The sequence below is a fragment of the Neopsephotus bourkii genome, unplaced genomic scaffold, assembly GCF_033783945.1.
Source record: "Neopsephotus bourkii isolate Nb327-2 ecotype Australia unplaced genomic scaffold, CSIRO-AGI_Nbou_v1 NB_398, whole genome shotgun sequence".
Taxonomy (NCBI): Eukaryota; Metazoa; Chordata; class Aves; order Psittaciformes; family Psittacidae; genus Neopsephotus; species Neopsephotus bourkii.
The window spans coordinates 1,576,268-1,594,135 of NW_026900902.1; the positions used below are offsets into that span (position 1 = coordinate 1,576,268).

A 17,868-nucleotide genomic window follows, 5' to 3' on the forward strand; every position below is an offset into this window, starting at 1 on the left:
GGAATGGGTTGCCCAAGGAAGTTGTGAATGCTCCATCCCTGGTGGTGTTCAAGATGAGATTGGACAGAGCCTTGGGTGACATGGTTTAGTGTGAGGTGTCCCTGCCCATAGCAGGGGGGTTGGAACTAGATGACCTAAAGGTCCTTTCCAACCCTAACTATTCTATGATTCTGTGATTCTAATCAGCCTCTCCTGAACTTTATTTTGGGCATTCTAATATGCAAAGCAAAATTTTGGCATAAAAAGCACAATATCATTCTGTTGTGTTCCTGATTATTCTTTTCTCCAAGTAATTTGAAAAAGTAATATTATTACATTAATTTTGAATATAACAGAAACTAATAAAGTGTAATTGCACATAAATTCCAAATAGAAAAGATTATTTATTTTTAAACATTAATAAATACTGCATTTTTTCCTGAAATAATTCTTGAGGAACTTTGTGTTTAAGTATAAACAAAAATAATTTGTTTTTTATCTTAATCATAGACTCATAGAATCATAGAATAGTTAGGGCTGGAAAGAACCTTAAGATCATCAAGTTCCAACCCCCTGCCATGGGCAGGGACACCTCGCTCTAAACCATATCACCCAAGGCCTCATCCAACCTGGACTTGAACACAGCCAGGGATGGAGCATTCACAACCTCCTTGGGCAACCTATTCCAGTGCCTCACCACCCTCACAGTCAAGAATTTCCTCCTTATATCCAATCTAAACTTCCCCTGTTTAAGTTTTAACCCATTACCCCTTGTCCTATCACTACAGTCCCTAATGAAGAGTCACTCCCCAGCATCCCTATATGCCCCCTTCAGATATTGGAAGGCTGCTATGAGGTCTCCACGCAGCCTTCTCTTCTCCAGGCTGAACAGCCCCAACTTTCTCAGCCTATCTTCACACAATAGGTGCTCCAGTCCCCTGATCATCCTCATGGCCCTCCTCTGGACTTGTTCCAACAGTTCCATGTCCTTTTTATATTGAGGACACCAGAACTGCACACAATACTTAATCTCCCTTTACTGAGTATCTGAGTAGAACTCTGTCATACAAATTCAGATTCCACATACCGCTTGTTAATTAAACACAGCCAAGTGCATCAATCTTACCTATTTATGTCGTTCACAGGTGTTTACAAAATCTATCTAGCTATAACATTCAGGGAAGTCATTAAAACAATCTATCTGCTGGAATGAGAATGACTGTGGATGCAGCATTTTACTGCTCATTACAGTCTTGATTCTCAAAGATAATTTTTGCCCCATGTCTGTTCTTATCATATCTTTCTAATGAATATATGTAAATGCAGTGAGGTATTTCTGGTTTTCTGAAAATTAAACAAGAGACCTCTTTGCCTATTCTGCATTTTTTAAAGGTCTTGTTTATTTTCAGATAAAATACATACATAACAATGTCCCTGTCTCTGTGTCTAAATAATCAATTTATAGAAAAAGACACTTTCTCATTAAGTATTTTACCACATACATATTTCAGCTGATGTGTTTAACTTTTTCTGACCATATTTGCTTTCAGAGCAGAGAAGACAGAACTGCAATAGTAACAAGATTCTGTTCTTGTTATGGCTTGTCCCTGGCTTCTGATGATTTTAACTTGCTTTGTCACTCATGCCTTCACATAGTATGATCAAAATTCTGCCTGAAAAAGACCAATTTTCAATTAATTTCTTACAGAAAGTAGGCAGGTAACTAGATACTTTGTCATTTCCAAAAACTACCATAATTCAGCTCTTCTTTCTGTCATTAGCTTTTTATTTCATCAGTTTTGCACTAAAAGATTTCAAGGGTTTGATACAAAGGCTGTGAATATGCATTGAAACACAAAGGGCTGATCATACTCTTCCTGTTTCTTCAAGCAACTAAAATACAGTCATGCCAAAGTTTTTAGGGATGTTGTAGTCTAACAGAAAAGAGCATGCATTAGTTTGGGGTGAGGGGAGAGACAGTGAGGGGCAGGGTTACAGGAAAGTCCTTCTATTTGAGCCTTGTACTCTCCCTTTCCTGCTCCTACTGAGATCTCTTTCTCCAAGCCCTTAGGTCTCCCTCAGCCACTCACAGGACTCATTCACAAGAACTGATTGAATATAGTCATGATCGCCTTGTTCTAGTGAAGGCATTTATATGCATATGCGTATAGAACCAGGAATAATGTTATTTCTTGTTCCTCCAACCCAAGTTATTTCCCACTTGAAACTCTCAGTCGGTATCAGTCCTCTTCCATCTATCCCAGCATGGCAGTCCCTTCTCTACAGCCTCATGATCCCTGTCTCAAGGTGTGGAGTGGAGCCTTCCCCTCCATCACTGTGCACCCAGCAGAATGTATTACAGCCCCATATCATCTTGGCCAGGAGTCCCCACTTCCACCCTGTTGTTGACTGTCATGAGTAATCTACCCAGCCCTCTTTACTAGCTTTTCCTAAGGTCTCCCTGGCTCCTGCCTTGAGTAAAGATGGGAAACAAGAGAAAACAAAAGAAAACAAACTTATCCGAGGTTGCCCAAATGATCAGAGGGCTGGAGCACCTGTTATGTGAAGACAGGCTGAGAGAGTTGGGCTTGTTCAGCCTGAAGAGAGGGTTCCAGGGAGACCTTGTTGTGGTGTTTCAGTACTTTAATGAAGCTTGTAAGAGAGATGGGGACAGACTTTTTAGTAGGTCCTGTAGCAATAGGACAAGGGGTGGTGCTTTTAAACTAAGGGAGGGGAAATTCAGACTGGACATAAGGAAGACATTTTTACTACAACGTGGTGAAACACTGAAACAAGTTGCCTATTAGATGTGACATCCCTGGAAACATTCAGGGTCAGCCTGTATGGGACTCTCTGCAACCTGATCTAGCTGAAGATGGCCCTGCTCATTGCAGGGGGCTTGGAACTAGATGACCTTTAAAGGTCCCTACGAACCCAAACTATTCTGTGATTCAATGACAAACCTACCCATTAAAACGCTGAAAGTGAAAAACTCAGATATGTCAAAGGGAAAAACCCAGCTATAGTATGACAAGACATAAAAGAGAGGGATTCTCCCTCCGTGGAGTTGTTCCCCCATGTGTCTGAGATGGACTACTATCATCCCCTTTAAGTCTTTGAGGGGTTTATGAGTATGCTAATATTAACCTTGTCCACATTCTGACTTAATTGAAAAAGGTCTTTGGTTATGAAAGGACATGTAGATTTTCCAAACCACTAGTCATCTAATTAGAAGAACATGGCTTTCCTTAAGAGAGAGGCAGCAATCAAGGGATAAAAAATGAATTAAGGCTCAGGTCAATGACTCCCAAGAGTTAAGGAGATTATGCCTACTTCTCATTCTAGACATCTGATCAGAAGGGACAGCCTTTGACTCTTTGTGGCACTTATCTAATGCTAGACCACTTTCTTCACTGTTTAGTGAGCCTGTTTCTTATTTAGGACAACCTCGCCAAGGGCTAGATTTTTAAAGTCCAAATTAAAATAGTTAGTTCTACTTGGAGGGAGAGAAACGGATTAGGTGACCTCTAGAGGTACCTTGTAATTGCACCTTTATGATTCTGTAGGCATTAAGCAAAGTTCTCAAAAGGGCTTAAGAAGTTCCCCCTTGATTTCTACAGGATTTAGTCACTTAACCTTCTTAAATTCTTTTGATATTTTGTTGGGTACCTACCAGTAATTTGCCTTATATCACTCTTTATTTTTGTGTCACATTCATTTTAATAGTGTCTGATCTCTTCAAGCCAAAGATACATAGGCAGAATGTTGTTGAACAAATAATATTTGCATTTGAGAGGCTACATAGCAAAGTCTTCTGGGCAAAAAATATCCTATATTTAATAGAATGATCAAGCAGATTCTGCCCAAATATTTCCTCACTGTTTCTTAAAAAATCACTCATATATTGCTTATTGTGTTGATGCTTCATATATCCCCAAGAAGCTTGTTTAAATACCAGTACAATGCCTCACAATCTGTTCAGTCTGCAAGTCTACATAAACCACCAATTGTCATCCAACAAATACCAAATTGAAACAGAACCTTTGGATGATTTTTTTTTTTTCTTGTAATTTCTGGCTTGGTACAGAAGACTATTCCCATCTGGTCCTGCAGTTGCCCATAAAAAAAACAGCACTAAGCTAAAATTCCTTATTTTCAAATAACACTAAAAAAAAAAAAATCAGAAAAATATACTGCATGCACTATTTTCCCCCGCATTTTCAACCAAACATTTCAGATACTTACATCAGAATTTACTTATGACCTTGTCCCACCTCATGTTGCAGAACACCCAGCAGCACTTGTCTCTTCTGCCAACTCTGCAGTGGTCTGATACAAGAACGATACACTACGTCACCACAGTTTTTACCTGTTGATAGCATACAATTCTCTGTCAAATTCAAGTTGAAAACAGTTACTTTATTCAGTCCTTGCTGGGGTTTGTGCACTGCACATGTCACTAGCCATAGCTATCAAAACCTTGACGATGAATAGCATTTCTTGAAATGTAAAGCCACTGAGCCATATCTTAGCTGTATAAATTGCCACAGATTCCCCTGAAGTCAGCAGTGCTGAGCCAGTACACCTAGGCTGTCAGACTGGTCCACATTTGTTAGCTGTCACCTAGCAAAGGTATCATCCTGTGTTGCTTTGCTTTTAATCTTATGCCAAGGCTTTTGTTTTTCCAGGGTAGAAAGCCTGGATTTTTGAAATATATTACTAAATAAATACTCATTTAAAATGTCTGCAGTACCTTTTTAAAGCAGCGGGTGGCACTTGCAGAGCAACAGTGTGCTGTGATTTAGCTTCTTTTACAGCAGTTACAGTGGTTTATTGCTTTATCCTTGTCGTTTCGGACAAATGGGATCTCATAGGATGTAGCATTCAGGTCGAGTTCACACTAACTGGGCCATTTGGTCTGCCTAAAGTCTGTCCTGCCAACAGCAGCCCTGAAGGGTGCCAGCACTTGCTGGAGAAGCAGTACCTGCAGATTTCCTAATTCTATGTCTACAGTCACATCTGTGTAAATAACCTCAAACAAATGTGGAAAGCAAGACATGAGCTTTAATCGTGGTTTCGTAGGAGCACATGCTTTCCATCTAAAACCTTTTTATCAAGGAAATACTATTGGTAATTTGCTGACCTGTCACAGCTGTTCCTTGCAGATTAAAGTAACCTGCAGGAGTTCTTTAAGATGTGTTGTTGAAAACATATTTAACAGTAATCGGATGCTGGTAGGTGATTTCAGGACAGTGTCTTATGCCACAAAACAATGCGCTATAGCAGAAAGCTGTATGGCACTGTTACTCCAGCACTGAGTGTACTTATAGGTATCATAAATAAATAAATAAGTAACGGATAATAAAGATACACTGAGGGTTTCCTCACACTGCATTACAATCTGTAATAAAAAACCCCGCAGGCTAAGCAGATATACCCTAAAATAACCTCAGTAGAATATACTGTACTTATTTAATTCCACATCATCTGATCAAGTAATGTCTTTTGTACATTAACACTGCTAATAATTTCCTCTGCAACATTCAAGAGCTCGGCAGGTATCAGAAGTTTTAATTGCCAGACTCATTTTATACCAGCATGTGGCATCTAGACATTATTAAACAAAATACTGATCATCTCCCCCATTTTCTGTTTGCACAGTTCCATTGCATTTGCCTGGTGTGCTATGCAAATTTGGAAAATTAAATGGGAAGCAGTTTGGTTTATTTATCTGATATAGAAATAAGGATATATATATATTTAAAATCTATAGTAATGTTTGATTTTCTTCAGCATGCATATTGGCATATGCATGTTGCTATTTGACTTCTTTAAATATGAGAAATGAATCACTTAAGCATATCTAAAAATATTATTTTGTATTGCTTTTTCTGGATATTTTAAACTTGAGATACTTTCACTAGGGTTCTGCTGAAGGACAGACTCCTAATCTTGAAAAGCTTCAATCCTTGGAAGTGCTTGGGTTCTATTATCAGCTGCATTTTGAACCACTGAGATCACTAGGCACCAAAGTATAGGATCTTGTGCATGCTCATGTGTTCCTGGGTTAAAGAACTGGATACCTGGCTCCAATCTAAATTCTGTCACAGTGCAAAGGCAGACAGGATGGTAACAAACCTTCAAGACTTTACCTAAGCCTCAGTCCATTGGGTACGTTTAGACCACAGTCAGTGCCCAAGGATGTACTGTTTCAGTTGCAAGTTTTACAGCTAGTCCTTCTGAAAAAAAAAGTGCAGGAAAAATAAATGCACTCTGCAAAAATAGCCTGGTGCAGCACCTGTGGTTCTAGGCTCTTTCCCATTCCCATCACTTCTTAAGCGTATTTGGGCATGTTTAGGCATAACAGTAAAATTGATGAGCAGCTTTGGGAGTAGGAACTAGAACCCAGTCTTTTCTCCACCATCTCAGTGGGTCCAGGCATGGGCTCCTTCCTGCTATTTCTCTTCATCTCTCTGGCTCCATGGGTGTTTCCCTTCTGGCTGTGCAGTGCCAAATACCAGCATGCAGTGCTGTCCTTGCAAACTTCCAGCAGACAACAGGAGTGTTCATTGAAGGCATCAAAACCAGGGGAACAAACCTTTTCCAGCTGAGGCATGCAAGGGATTTAGCAGTATGCTTTTATTCAAAACATACATTGCCTTCTTCTTTGTTAGTCTTGCTACCTAGAGGGAGGACTTAACAGTACCTGATAGAAAATGTGCCAGATACAGGTAGCCATTGGCCTGGCAGATTTCCTTGAGATGTTCTTCCTTGCTGTCACTAGGTTGGTTTTAACACTTGGCCTGAGGAAGGACTAAATGTGTCATTACAAGACCCAGTCTCCCTGCGAAGTCTTTGAAAAGAAGTAGACTCCTCATTCCTGCTTTGCCAGGGCACGTTCCCTTGTTGAAGACCTGGTGAATTTTCCTGCTTGGACCACACAATTGATGTCGAAGTATTTTGACACCTGTTATAAACACCAAAAGTGGTCTATGCCAGATACTGAGCTGTAGACAATTCCAGGAAAATTTCTTTGCCTTCTATTTTTTCTCAAGTCAGATAAGCAATAACTGGAAATTTGAAAGGAAATTAATGCTTCCTGTGTTTGAAATCTTTCCAATTTCTAAGATGTTAACAAGCAAAGAATTGTTACTAGAAATAAATTGACATAACACATTAGTAGGCAGCACTCTTTTTTTTTCCCTGATGTTTGATGTAATTGCAATTATTCTAAAGCAGTTATTCAAAACAGGGAAAAAACCTCAAACCAGTTGTTTTCCTACCTTCATTATTCCCATAAGTTTGAAGTTCCTAGCTGAGACCTAAAAAAACATATTAGGTAACACTTTACAAGAGGATGGATATTCTTTTGGTTTGGAGGTTGGATTTTTTTTTTTCTGGTAAGGGGAGAAATAGTTATCGGGGAATCCACTAACATTAATTTCCCTGACACCAGAAGAAAAAAGATGTGAAAGAGTTGCCATTGTTTTCATCATCAGTTGTATCTAAATCCATAGTCAGGTACCATGCTAATAAATCCACTAAACCTGTCCTGAGATACTGCAAATGACTTAAAACCTACATAAGTATGTTTATATGAATTATTTACCCTACACAGTATTTAATATAATGGTATATCTCATACTGTGATTTCCAATTTATTTTGATGTTGGCCATATCAAGGTAATGGAACCATTTTTTTGCTTTTTTTCTGTTCAGAATTTAACAACTCTGTTACTATTTATTTAAATCTTAACTGAAATCCCAGTACCTTATTTTCCAAACTACGTTCTTAAGTGTTGCATACTTTATTTCAATTTCCAAGTTGCTGTTTTTTTAAGGACCCAACAGAATCATAAAATAGTAATGTTTTCAAATCATCTACGTTCTTACTTCCACAGTAAGTAGAGAGATAGGTTAGGACCTGAGAAAGGTTAAAGAAGCCACACTTGAAAAGGCAAGGGTTAGGAAAGTGATTGTAGCCTGCTACTACAGGTGTGGCTTAAAAAGTAGTAATCATTTTATTAAGGGCAACCAGTATAATTAACAAGTTGTAAGGTATTTTCTAGGCTTCTGTTTTTCTCCAAGTAAGACTTCTTACTGTGAATCAGAGTCAATCTGAGTTTCAAGAGTTCTAGCAAAATTATTTGTCAAATGACTCTGGATTTGAGGCAGTGACTTACATCCTTACATCAGACACAGATTAGTTAAACCAATCTGATACTTCTAAGAAATAGTTTTAAAGAAACATGCTTAAAGATTCCATTTCAGATTGATCAGAAACAGGGCACACATTGCTAGGAGCTCTCAAATCTCTCTCAACCATTTGCTTCAAGATAACTGTCTCCAAACAGTCCAGAGTCTTTCAAGGTGCAAGAGGCTTTCTGTTCATCACAGGTGCAGTTCCTCAGCTAAATTCTTCATCTGGTATTTGTTCCTTAGTTTGCCATGTTTGCTGACCACTTGCTTAGGCATTAAGTGCTTGGGTTTTATGTATTAGTCCTTTCATTTAATGTTCAGGAAGTCCTGTTCACAAGAATATGCCTATAACACTGTTCATAACCAGAGGCAAACACATGCACATTTTGCTCATCACATTTTTTGTTCTACATTTTGGGGAGGAAAGGGACCTGCTTTCATCTCACCTCCTCTAGGCACTGAAATGATACATCTAAGCTTTGTTAGCTGGCTCTGCTATATAGTTAAGGCATCTCCAGGGTATGATCCAGCCTACTCAAAATCCAGAGTGAAGGAGGGGTAGCAAAGATTAAGACAAACTGTGACTTGGCTAACGGGAGAAAAATGGAAATCTCTGATAAAAGGAATAGTACTTGTTCTAGTCAACAAAACTATCTGCTTCTTTCTAAGATTAACTAAATAGGGTCTGGGTTTTGAAGACCAAAATCTGCAAGAATAAGTCTAGGTTCTGATATGTTCCTCAAGGAATTTGCTCTCATATGTGACCATTTTGATCTTTTCCACCATCCTTTTCCTGGAAAAAGGTACCCATGCTACAGACTGTGAAAAAATAGCTTTATGGTAGAGAACACTATGTGTTTAACTTTACATACACTCAGCATCATAATGTTTCAATGGTCTGTTACATACACATGCTGTATTTTATGTCAATTTGAAAATACACTGTCTTTTTCTTAATTTTATAGCTCCGTAAATCTGTTTTCAGCATCAGAGCAAGAAACCTTCTGGAAAAAGAGACAGCAATCAATAAAATTCTAAGGTAAGAATCAGCAGTGGTTTGATACTGGTTTGACTGTCATCTGATTTCTCATAACCTTGTTTTTCATGTATGTTCCTGTATGTCTAATATTTATTGTAGTATATCCCTTTGTAGTACATCTATTGCCTTCATTGTCGAAGATAAATCGCTCTTTTCTCTGGCTGTATCATATGCATAAACAGCAACAAGGGAAAGATTGATCTTCAGTATGTATTTCAGTTCTGTGTCACATGGAAAGATCATGTTTCAGCACTTTTCACTTATTCCTTCCAAATTAAAAAAAAAAAAATAGTCTCTTCTTATGTTGCCTAAAGAATTCTAGCCTAGTTCTTGCATAAATATGAACATAATAGAAGTTGTACATCAGAAAGCAGAGGCTACAGGTAATCATATTTCAAGTAGGAAATGTACAATGAAGATTTGAGAACTGTGATTTCTTTAGAAGGATTTCCTGAATGTTTTAATAATGATCACTCATTTTGGTATTCCATATCAAGTAAGTACACAGCACTGTAAGTAAATAATGCAAGCCTAAGTAAGTCTCCAAGATGCATGTCTAAAGTTATCATATGGGTAAGAGTTGCAGTTTTTCATGCCACTATTGGGTTTACCTTAGAATGACTACCACTGGCATCAGCAATCCCAGCGATTTATAGATCATTCTTTCGTTTATATTTACACTCTAACAGCAGCAGGTGTGTCTCCAGAATATTATGCGTGAATGGTCCCAGGTAAACACATGATATAAACAGGAATAACTGATTTGAGCAGTACAACTGTGGGATTAGGTTAAGTATGGCAGTGTTTTGTGGAGAACAGTGCACTAGAAATTCAGAGTGATTCCTGAATTATGAAATTTCTTGAAAAATGCCTAGTGATTACATGCTATTTGAGAAATATTACAGCTCTACTTCTTAATACTCTATGAGAATACAGTGCAAGGAAAACTGTAGAAATTAATGTGAAACTTCATCTGTCTTTAAAACCATGATAATGAAAACGAGAACAATTTCTAATTCTAATAGCAAAATCTTATTGAGAAATGCAATTACAAGTATAAATACAATATACATAATTATGTAATTACATAAATACTCTGTTTAAAAGAAAAAAAAAAACACAAAACAAAACAAAAAACCCACAAAACAAACCCAAAAACCTTAGGGCTCTGTTTTAAGCATTTATTTCACTTACCTGAAAGTACCTTGATTTTACAGGCATTACGGTTACAGATAGGTAAATACATGTCACTTTGTCCTGAAAAAAAACACTTCTAAAAATATGTTTTTAGACACAGGCTTCGTGGCAATGTTTCGGTAAAACATTTGCAATGAAACTCTATGTAATATTGCAACTGTGAAACGTTATTGACACCTCTAGGGTTACATAAATGTCAATTTGTTTGGCATGTTTCTTACACTACACCACAGAGAAAACATGCAGACAAAGAGAATACCCTATTATTTTTATCTTTAAAATAAATAAATAAATAAGACTTGTGACATCTTTAGGGGCTCCATTCTTTCTTGCATAGAAGAAAAAAATAAGTCCTGCAAATTGAAGATCAGAATTCTAATGAATTCTTCCATCAGCACAGCACTTTCCCCTTTCAGGGGAAGTCTGAAGCAGACTGGGACAAGAATCCAAGCAAATGGTTGCTTGGACTTCACTGAGTTCTCAGAGGTACCAGGACAGAACCAGAAATCAGTCATTCCAATTTCAGTCCTCTGACTTCCACTTGGTCTTTCAGAGCATGACTTCTGCCAAAGTTTTGTATACAGGGAGACCTCTCATCAATTCACCTGAGTTCCTCTGAAGAAAAAATGCAGGTGGAAAAGAAAGTTTTCTGTTAATTTCATCTGCATTTACTGTGCTTTTATGTCTACTTCCTGGGTCATCAGCAGTGAACTTTTGAGGAAGACAGAGAAAAGGAGGGAACCTCTGTGAAGTAAGAAAAATGTGGAATCATATGTGTTCTGATGCTTTCTGAGGATGCTTTTAAGTCATTTGCAAAAGGCAGTCTTATGCTCCTGAAAAAAAGGAACAAATACTGTTCATTCTTTCTTGTTATTGACTCAGAGTTGTTAAACAAGTGCTAAACTGTGACATCTCCAATACATCTGTTCCAGCATAAGAAAATTGTGTTCATGGTATTGTGCCATGGTGGGCATGCTGCTAGAGAGCATTGCCAGGGATGGGCCTGATCGTCCTGAGCTAGTGTTTCCATGTTGTTGCCAGTGTCGCCAGTGTTGATGCAGGGGAATTTTGCAAACAGGTAAGTGGGAGAAAGGATAAAATTTAAGCTGAAACTTCAGATTCAGCTCAGGGAACACAGGAAAACGCAAACTCACAAGACATACGTATTCTTTTTCTTATTTTTACTTTAACTGTAAATGCTGTATGTTCCTTAAGTAGCTGAATCTCAGCTATTCAGAGTATGTGACAAAAGAAAAAATGGCCTTTATGCCAAGAACAATAAGAGATAAGCTGTCTCTTCTGAAAAGATTCCTTCTAGAATCTTTTTTAAATTTTGTCCACCTGAATTAAAGAGCACTTATCTAAATCATTTCCTCTACACAGTAAAGCTATCTATAGGCAACTACAACTTGATCGAATTGCCATACTGAAAAAAGAGTTTTAAGTCTCTTCTGGCTGAAGTCCACCTCTTACCTTCCACACACAAACACTTTTTAAACCTCAAAAAATCATATTTCACTCAAATTCCAAATGTTTCAACAGAATCAACATCAGAGAATCACAGGATCGTTAGGGTTGAAAGGGACCTCTGGAGATCATCTAGTTCTACATTACACACAGGTACCTTTATGTCTCTTTTGTGCATCTTCCTCTATCTAAACCTTGTTTTTCCCTTTATATATGGAACTGCAGGTTGACATCTTCTTCCCCAAGAGGTGAAAGGAGGGCATACGAAGCCCTCAACCATCCAGAGAGATGGGTGATACATTCAGTCCTCGTTGTCTTGCCTACTTGTCTCATGTTACATTATGCATTAATACGTAGGTCTCAGGTCTCTTCATGTTCCTGCACCTTTCTTACTGCACTTCAGGAGAACTATCTATTTTCTGAAAGTCCTTGCTTGGAAACCAGCCTTCGTGTTGCCCCTTGAGGTCTCAGTGCAGTTAGTCCTAGGAACAAAATCAGGGATGCAACAACTACTGTCCTGGGTACTTTGACTCAAACCAGTGATTTGCATGACCCCTGCCGGTGTGAACACAGAGAGACTTAACTGTCTGTGTAAGTTCATTCTGAGCTGGGGAATCAACCCTTCTGAGGGAAATAAAACAAGGTAACCGTGAACTACAGACAGAACAACTATTTCAAAACACAGTCACATTTAGTAGTGCCTCTGAGTTACAAAGAGTTCAATTTCTTTCTGAAAATTATGATGAATTTCCCTCAGCAGCAATAGCCGCTTTTAGCAAATATAATTCCTCCTGCATATCTGTCTTCAGCATTTCCCACTTCTGTCTCTGTCTCTCTGTGAACACTACTTTTAATCTTAAAAGCAAGTTTTGTGCCTGTAGTTCTTCTGACCCTCATTTCTTGTGGGGTCACTATCTAAGAATGGGTTTCTAGACCTTTGTAAGTCCCGTTGGCTTTCTGAAGTAGCAAGAGTGGAGAAGGTCTAAGTCAAAATGTTGTGGATAAAGCAGTCCATTCTCTCCAGAGCTGAGGATAAGTTGTAAACAGTAGAAAATGGTGAAGAAACTGAGAAAATTAAAAGTAGTCTTACATAGTCCAAATTGTAATCAAAGTATCAGTAGTGCAGAACCTGATTCTGGTGTCTATTAAACCATGATTCACAGAATCACAGAATGGTTAAGGTTGAAAGGAACCTCTGGAGGTCATCTATTCCAACCTCTTTGCTCCAGCAGGGCCACCCAGAGCCAGGTGCCCAGGACCATGGCCAGACAGCTTTTCAATGTTTCCAAGGATGGAGACTCCACAGCATTTCTGGGCAACCTGCACCAGCGTGCGGTCACCCTCACATAAGGGTTTACATCCTTATTTTATAAAATACAAAGAATAACTTAACTTCTCTGATGTGTTGATAAGAAAATCAAACTCACCAAAATCACAAAAAATAATTTTATGATAAAATATTACAGGTTTTTAAACACTTTTAAAAGGTCATCTTTTTATGTGCTTTTTATTACAGCTGATGCTGTAGTCAAAATGCAAACTAATGCTAGGGGCATGGAACAGAATTTTCACTGTTCTAGTGAAGATTTGTCTGGTGCATGAACTGAGCCTAAGGGAATACCATAGCTCATGCTTAAAAGGAACTTTCAGTTTCATAAATAGTGAATCTAGGGAAGTGCATTTATCTTATGTTTGAAACTGAACTGCCATGAGTGCATCTTGGAGGGAAAAAAAAAAAAAAAAAAGGAGGAGGAGGGAAAAAACCCCACACAAAAAATGTATTTTGCAAGTCTTTTGAAAGTACTAATTTACTAATATGCTAGAAGAGAATTCAGGCTGTGTTCATACAAGTGTTTCAGCAAAATACAATGATTCTTTTCTGAATATTCAAATGAGCAAGAAACAAAATTCTCTGTGCTTCTAGGAAGGTTACAAAATTAATCTCTGAATAAATTTCTTTTGGACACTAATACGGTAGTATAATACACCACCTGTCATGAAAGAATGAGCAAATCTTCTCATCAGTTTGTTTATTACGGGACCATAGACAGTCAGAAGGGAACTTTGGCGCCCGTGTTGTCCAACTGCCCACTTCAAGTAGGACTATTGCTAACCCTGGATCAGACCAGCTTTTCATCTTCTACTGCTCTGGTTCAAGCACTACATTACCCTACCCTTGGGAGAGGATTTTCCTGATGCCCAGTCTGAACCTTTGAAGCCACTGTTTCTGGCCATTGGTCACTGCCCTGGTGGTGTCACAGTAACAAGAGTTTAGCTCCATGCTTTAACCTTCTCTTCACCAAAGTAAACAAGCCCACCTCTCCCAAGTCTCGCTGGAGGTCATGTGTTACAGGCCACTGACTGTACCTACTCCTGTGTTTTAACATTCCTTCTGAAGTACCCAAAAGTGTGTTTCAGGTGCAACCTCTCCAGCTCGTGAGTAGAGGAAGGAGAACAACTTCCCTTGATATGCTGGCTACACACCTTAATACAGTAGTCAGTTTCCCTCATCGATGGCAGGAACACATTTATCCAGTTATCATCCAGATCCAGACATAGTGCACAATGTGACTTCTTTTCCTCATCCAGCCACTCCACAGCCTGCATGGAAACATGGAGCTATTCTGCACTAGATGTGAAACCTTGCACATCTCCTTGTCCAACTTCCTAAAGCTTTTACTGACTCAGTCCTCAGGTTTATCAGGGTCCTTCTGGTTTAATGCTCTATCATTCAGTGTGTCAAGCACTGCTTTTAGCTTGTCCATGTAGCCAGTCCCTTCATCTTGATGATGATAGGGTTGAGTGTTTATGTGTAAGAATCAGGGGGAAGGCCATCATGGAAGATACTTGATGGCAGCCTGTTTTACAGACCACCCAACCAGGATGAAGAGGCAGATGAAATATTCTATAAGTAGCTGGGAGAAGTTTCACAATTGCTAGGCCTTGTTCTCCTGGGGGACTTTGCAGATGTCCACTCGAAATACAATACAGCCGAGAGGAAACAGTTTAGGAGATTCAAGGAACATGTGGAAGATGACTTCCTGACACAGCTGGTGAGGGAGCCAACTATGGAGGTCGCCCCCTCGACCTTTTGTTTGTGAACAGAGAAAGACTTGTGGGTGATGTGGCAGCTAGAGGCTACCTTGGACAAAGCAATCACGAAATGATAGTTTTCAATTCTCAGAGAAGTAAGGAGGGCGGTCATCAGAACTGCCACGTGGGACTTCCACAGGGCAGACATTGTCTTGTTTAGGATCCTGGTTGACAGAGTCCCTTGGAAGGAAGTCCTTGAAGGGCAAAGGACTACAGAAAAGCCGGATATTCTTTAAGGATAGAAGTGGAGAAGAAAACCAGCTTGGCTGAACAGAGAGCTTTGTCTTGAAGTCATGGAAAAAAAGAGAGGTTATGCAGGGAGAAAATTAGGGGGGGCAAAGCCCAACTAGAACCTAATCTGGCTGCTATAACTAAAAAATGGTTCTGTAAATACATTTGCAACAAAAGCATGGCAAAGGACAATCTTTGTCAATGATCTGGATGAAGAGGCTGCATTTTGCTTGCTATTCAGACAGTACCTTACTGAATTAAATTCATAAAATGAAAGAACGAAACACCAGAATGCCTATCAGGTGGATTCACTATGAATCTTAGGTTGTCACATTTAACCATATATTCCAAATTAGATGGAAGTAAAATAAGAACAGAAAAATTTAGTAAAGATAGAGTCATAGTGAAAACAACACTGAAAGATGCTAATAATTGAGTGCTTTACTGAGGTGTCCAGACAGCTGAGACTTCAGTGTGAGCACATTTCAGGAAGAGCAAGGACAAAAGTACCTCATAATATATGCAGTTATGTAGTTACTGCAGAAGTATTCGCTCATTAAGATAATACAGAAAAACAGCAAATTGGTTTTCTACTGGAATGCAAGAAGATGAGTAAACGCTTGTTGCAGAACGGATGTCTCCCTAAAAAGTGAGCCATATGCATACCTCAGAGTGAAGGAGAGTCTTCAGAATATTCATTAAAGGTATAGTATTTTGAAGTATTGATCAAAGCATTTAACATTTTACATGAGCTCAAAGAATGTTACTTGAACACTGTTCACTCCTTATTTTTCAGGGGTTCCAAAGCATGAACTAGTCTGAAGTACTTCAAAAGTTCAGACATCATAATTGCTCACAGGTAGTACAGTGTGGTATCCCAGTATCATATTGTTCTGCATGGTCTTTACCTGTAGGCTGGCTTTCTGATAACCTACCAGATTGGATTTTCTTTTTTAGGGTATTTTACTGTATTTGTGCTTTTCAAGGCTATGTGCTGGACTGCATTCAGGGTTCTGCAAGGTGAGTACAAAGTCCAGAAGCTTGACATATTTCCTGTCTCTTCTCCTTTATTTCATCACATTCCTCCACAAGTGAACATATATTTACAGAGATTATATACGGAGATGGAAAGGACAGTTTTAGCTTAGAAAAGGTAGTTTTGCCTGCATTGTTTGAAGAAAAGTCAGAAGATTCTGACCAGCTGCAGTTACCTGAATGTGTATCAAGTCAAGAAAACATTTTTTTCTTAACTCCAGTTTGCAAGCCACATAGAGCTAAATTTTAATGCTGTGGCACAGTGATTATCCCAGGTATGACATTCATTTCCAGACTACCAGGTCTGTCTATAAGCTAAGTAATGACTTCTAGCTGACAGAGATCTAGACAGTACAGTCAGTTGAGCCCAGTGAAATCTTTAGCTGACTGCTTTGTCTTTAGATGCCCACTTTATGGTTACTTGAATACCTTTCAAACAGCATCAATTAAATTAATTGAACAGGCATTCAATGAAGTTGTCCACATGGACATCTAGTAATGTATGAGGTGGTAGAGGATGTCCAAAACATGCTCTTGAGGATGGCAGGTAATAAGGAAATTTGTAGAGCACCTGTAACCTGCTGGAGCAGCAGCTGGAAGCGAAGCAAAATATACTGCAAGGCATGGCACGTGGCACTAGCCCCTTCTGTGCAACCATTTTAATTCTCCACCAATTGTTAGGGGAGCCTGGACACATGGATCACATATAGGCACTGAGGATTAGCATGTAAGTGTAGGTGTCTACAGTAAGAAAACAAATCCTGTTGTAGACTTTGGAATTGATAACTGTGCAATTATGAAACCTTCATGGCACCTGCCTTCTTTTTCAAAAGTCCTCAAAGATCTGTGACACAAGGTGTCTAAACAGCTGAAACAAATCCTAAACCAAAAGGATAACAAAGCATGCCTTTTGCTAAGAATGAATACAAGGAAGATAAAGGCACTAGCTCTCATAAAGTGGAGAATGCTGGGAGCCACCTCCTTTTCAGCACAGCATCTTTTTGTGGTTATTTTCTGAAAATACAGAAAGTTTATTTGCAGTTACTTAATAAAAATTTCTGATCTCCATGCTATACACCTGGTGTTTCATTATTTCTCTGTTGACTTCAGTAGGAGTTGCAGGGCTTCCAGAAATTAAATGAGGCAATGGATATAAATACTAAATATAGATTTAGTAGGCAGAGATCATAGACAGTTCTGTCTTTCTACTAGTGTTATCCTTTATGCATAACTGTTCTATATAGTATACTGCTAAGTGTATTTTATTATACCAATAATAATCAAATAAGCCATCTTGTGCATTAGTCAGGTCAAGAATTTGTTGTTTTATTTAACGTTCTCCTTTACTGTGGACACTGAGAGTTCATGTAACTTTGTATTCAAGTAACCTATACGCACACATGAAAAGTTTATGACAAAGTCACTTTTTGATATCAAGAAAATAATTTCAAGTTGTTAAAAGCAGAGCACAATAATTTATATTTATAGGGAAAAAAAGGTAAGGTACCCCCTTCTGTAGACAGGAAGCCTGTCTACAGAAGTTAGACCCCAGAAGTTTCCAATTGTCTCTGCTAGGAAAAGCCTGATTGTCATTTTAATGGAGTTAGATAGGAAATAATTTTCATCTG

General features: G+C 38.6%; 1 protein-coding gene across 5 annotated transcripts in view; it reads left to right on the forward strand.

Annotated features, from left to right (window-relative positions):
• The window catches only part of NALCN (sodium leak channel, non-selective), a 227,095-nt gene that overhangs the window by 173,777 nt on the left and 35,450 nt on the right, over positions 1-17,868 (forward strand). For all 5 annotated transcript variants that reach the window (XM_061349282.1, XM_061349283.1, XM_061349284.1 and 2 more), the window contains one exon: positions 9,144-9,217. In XM_061349282.1, the coding sequence (XP_061205266.1) occupies positions 9,144-9,217 (74 nt within the window). The remainder of the gene's footprint in view (positions 1-9,143; positions 9,218-17,868) is intronic.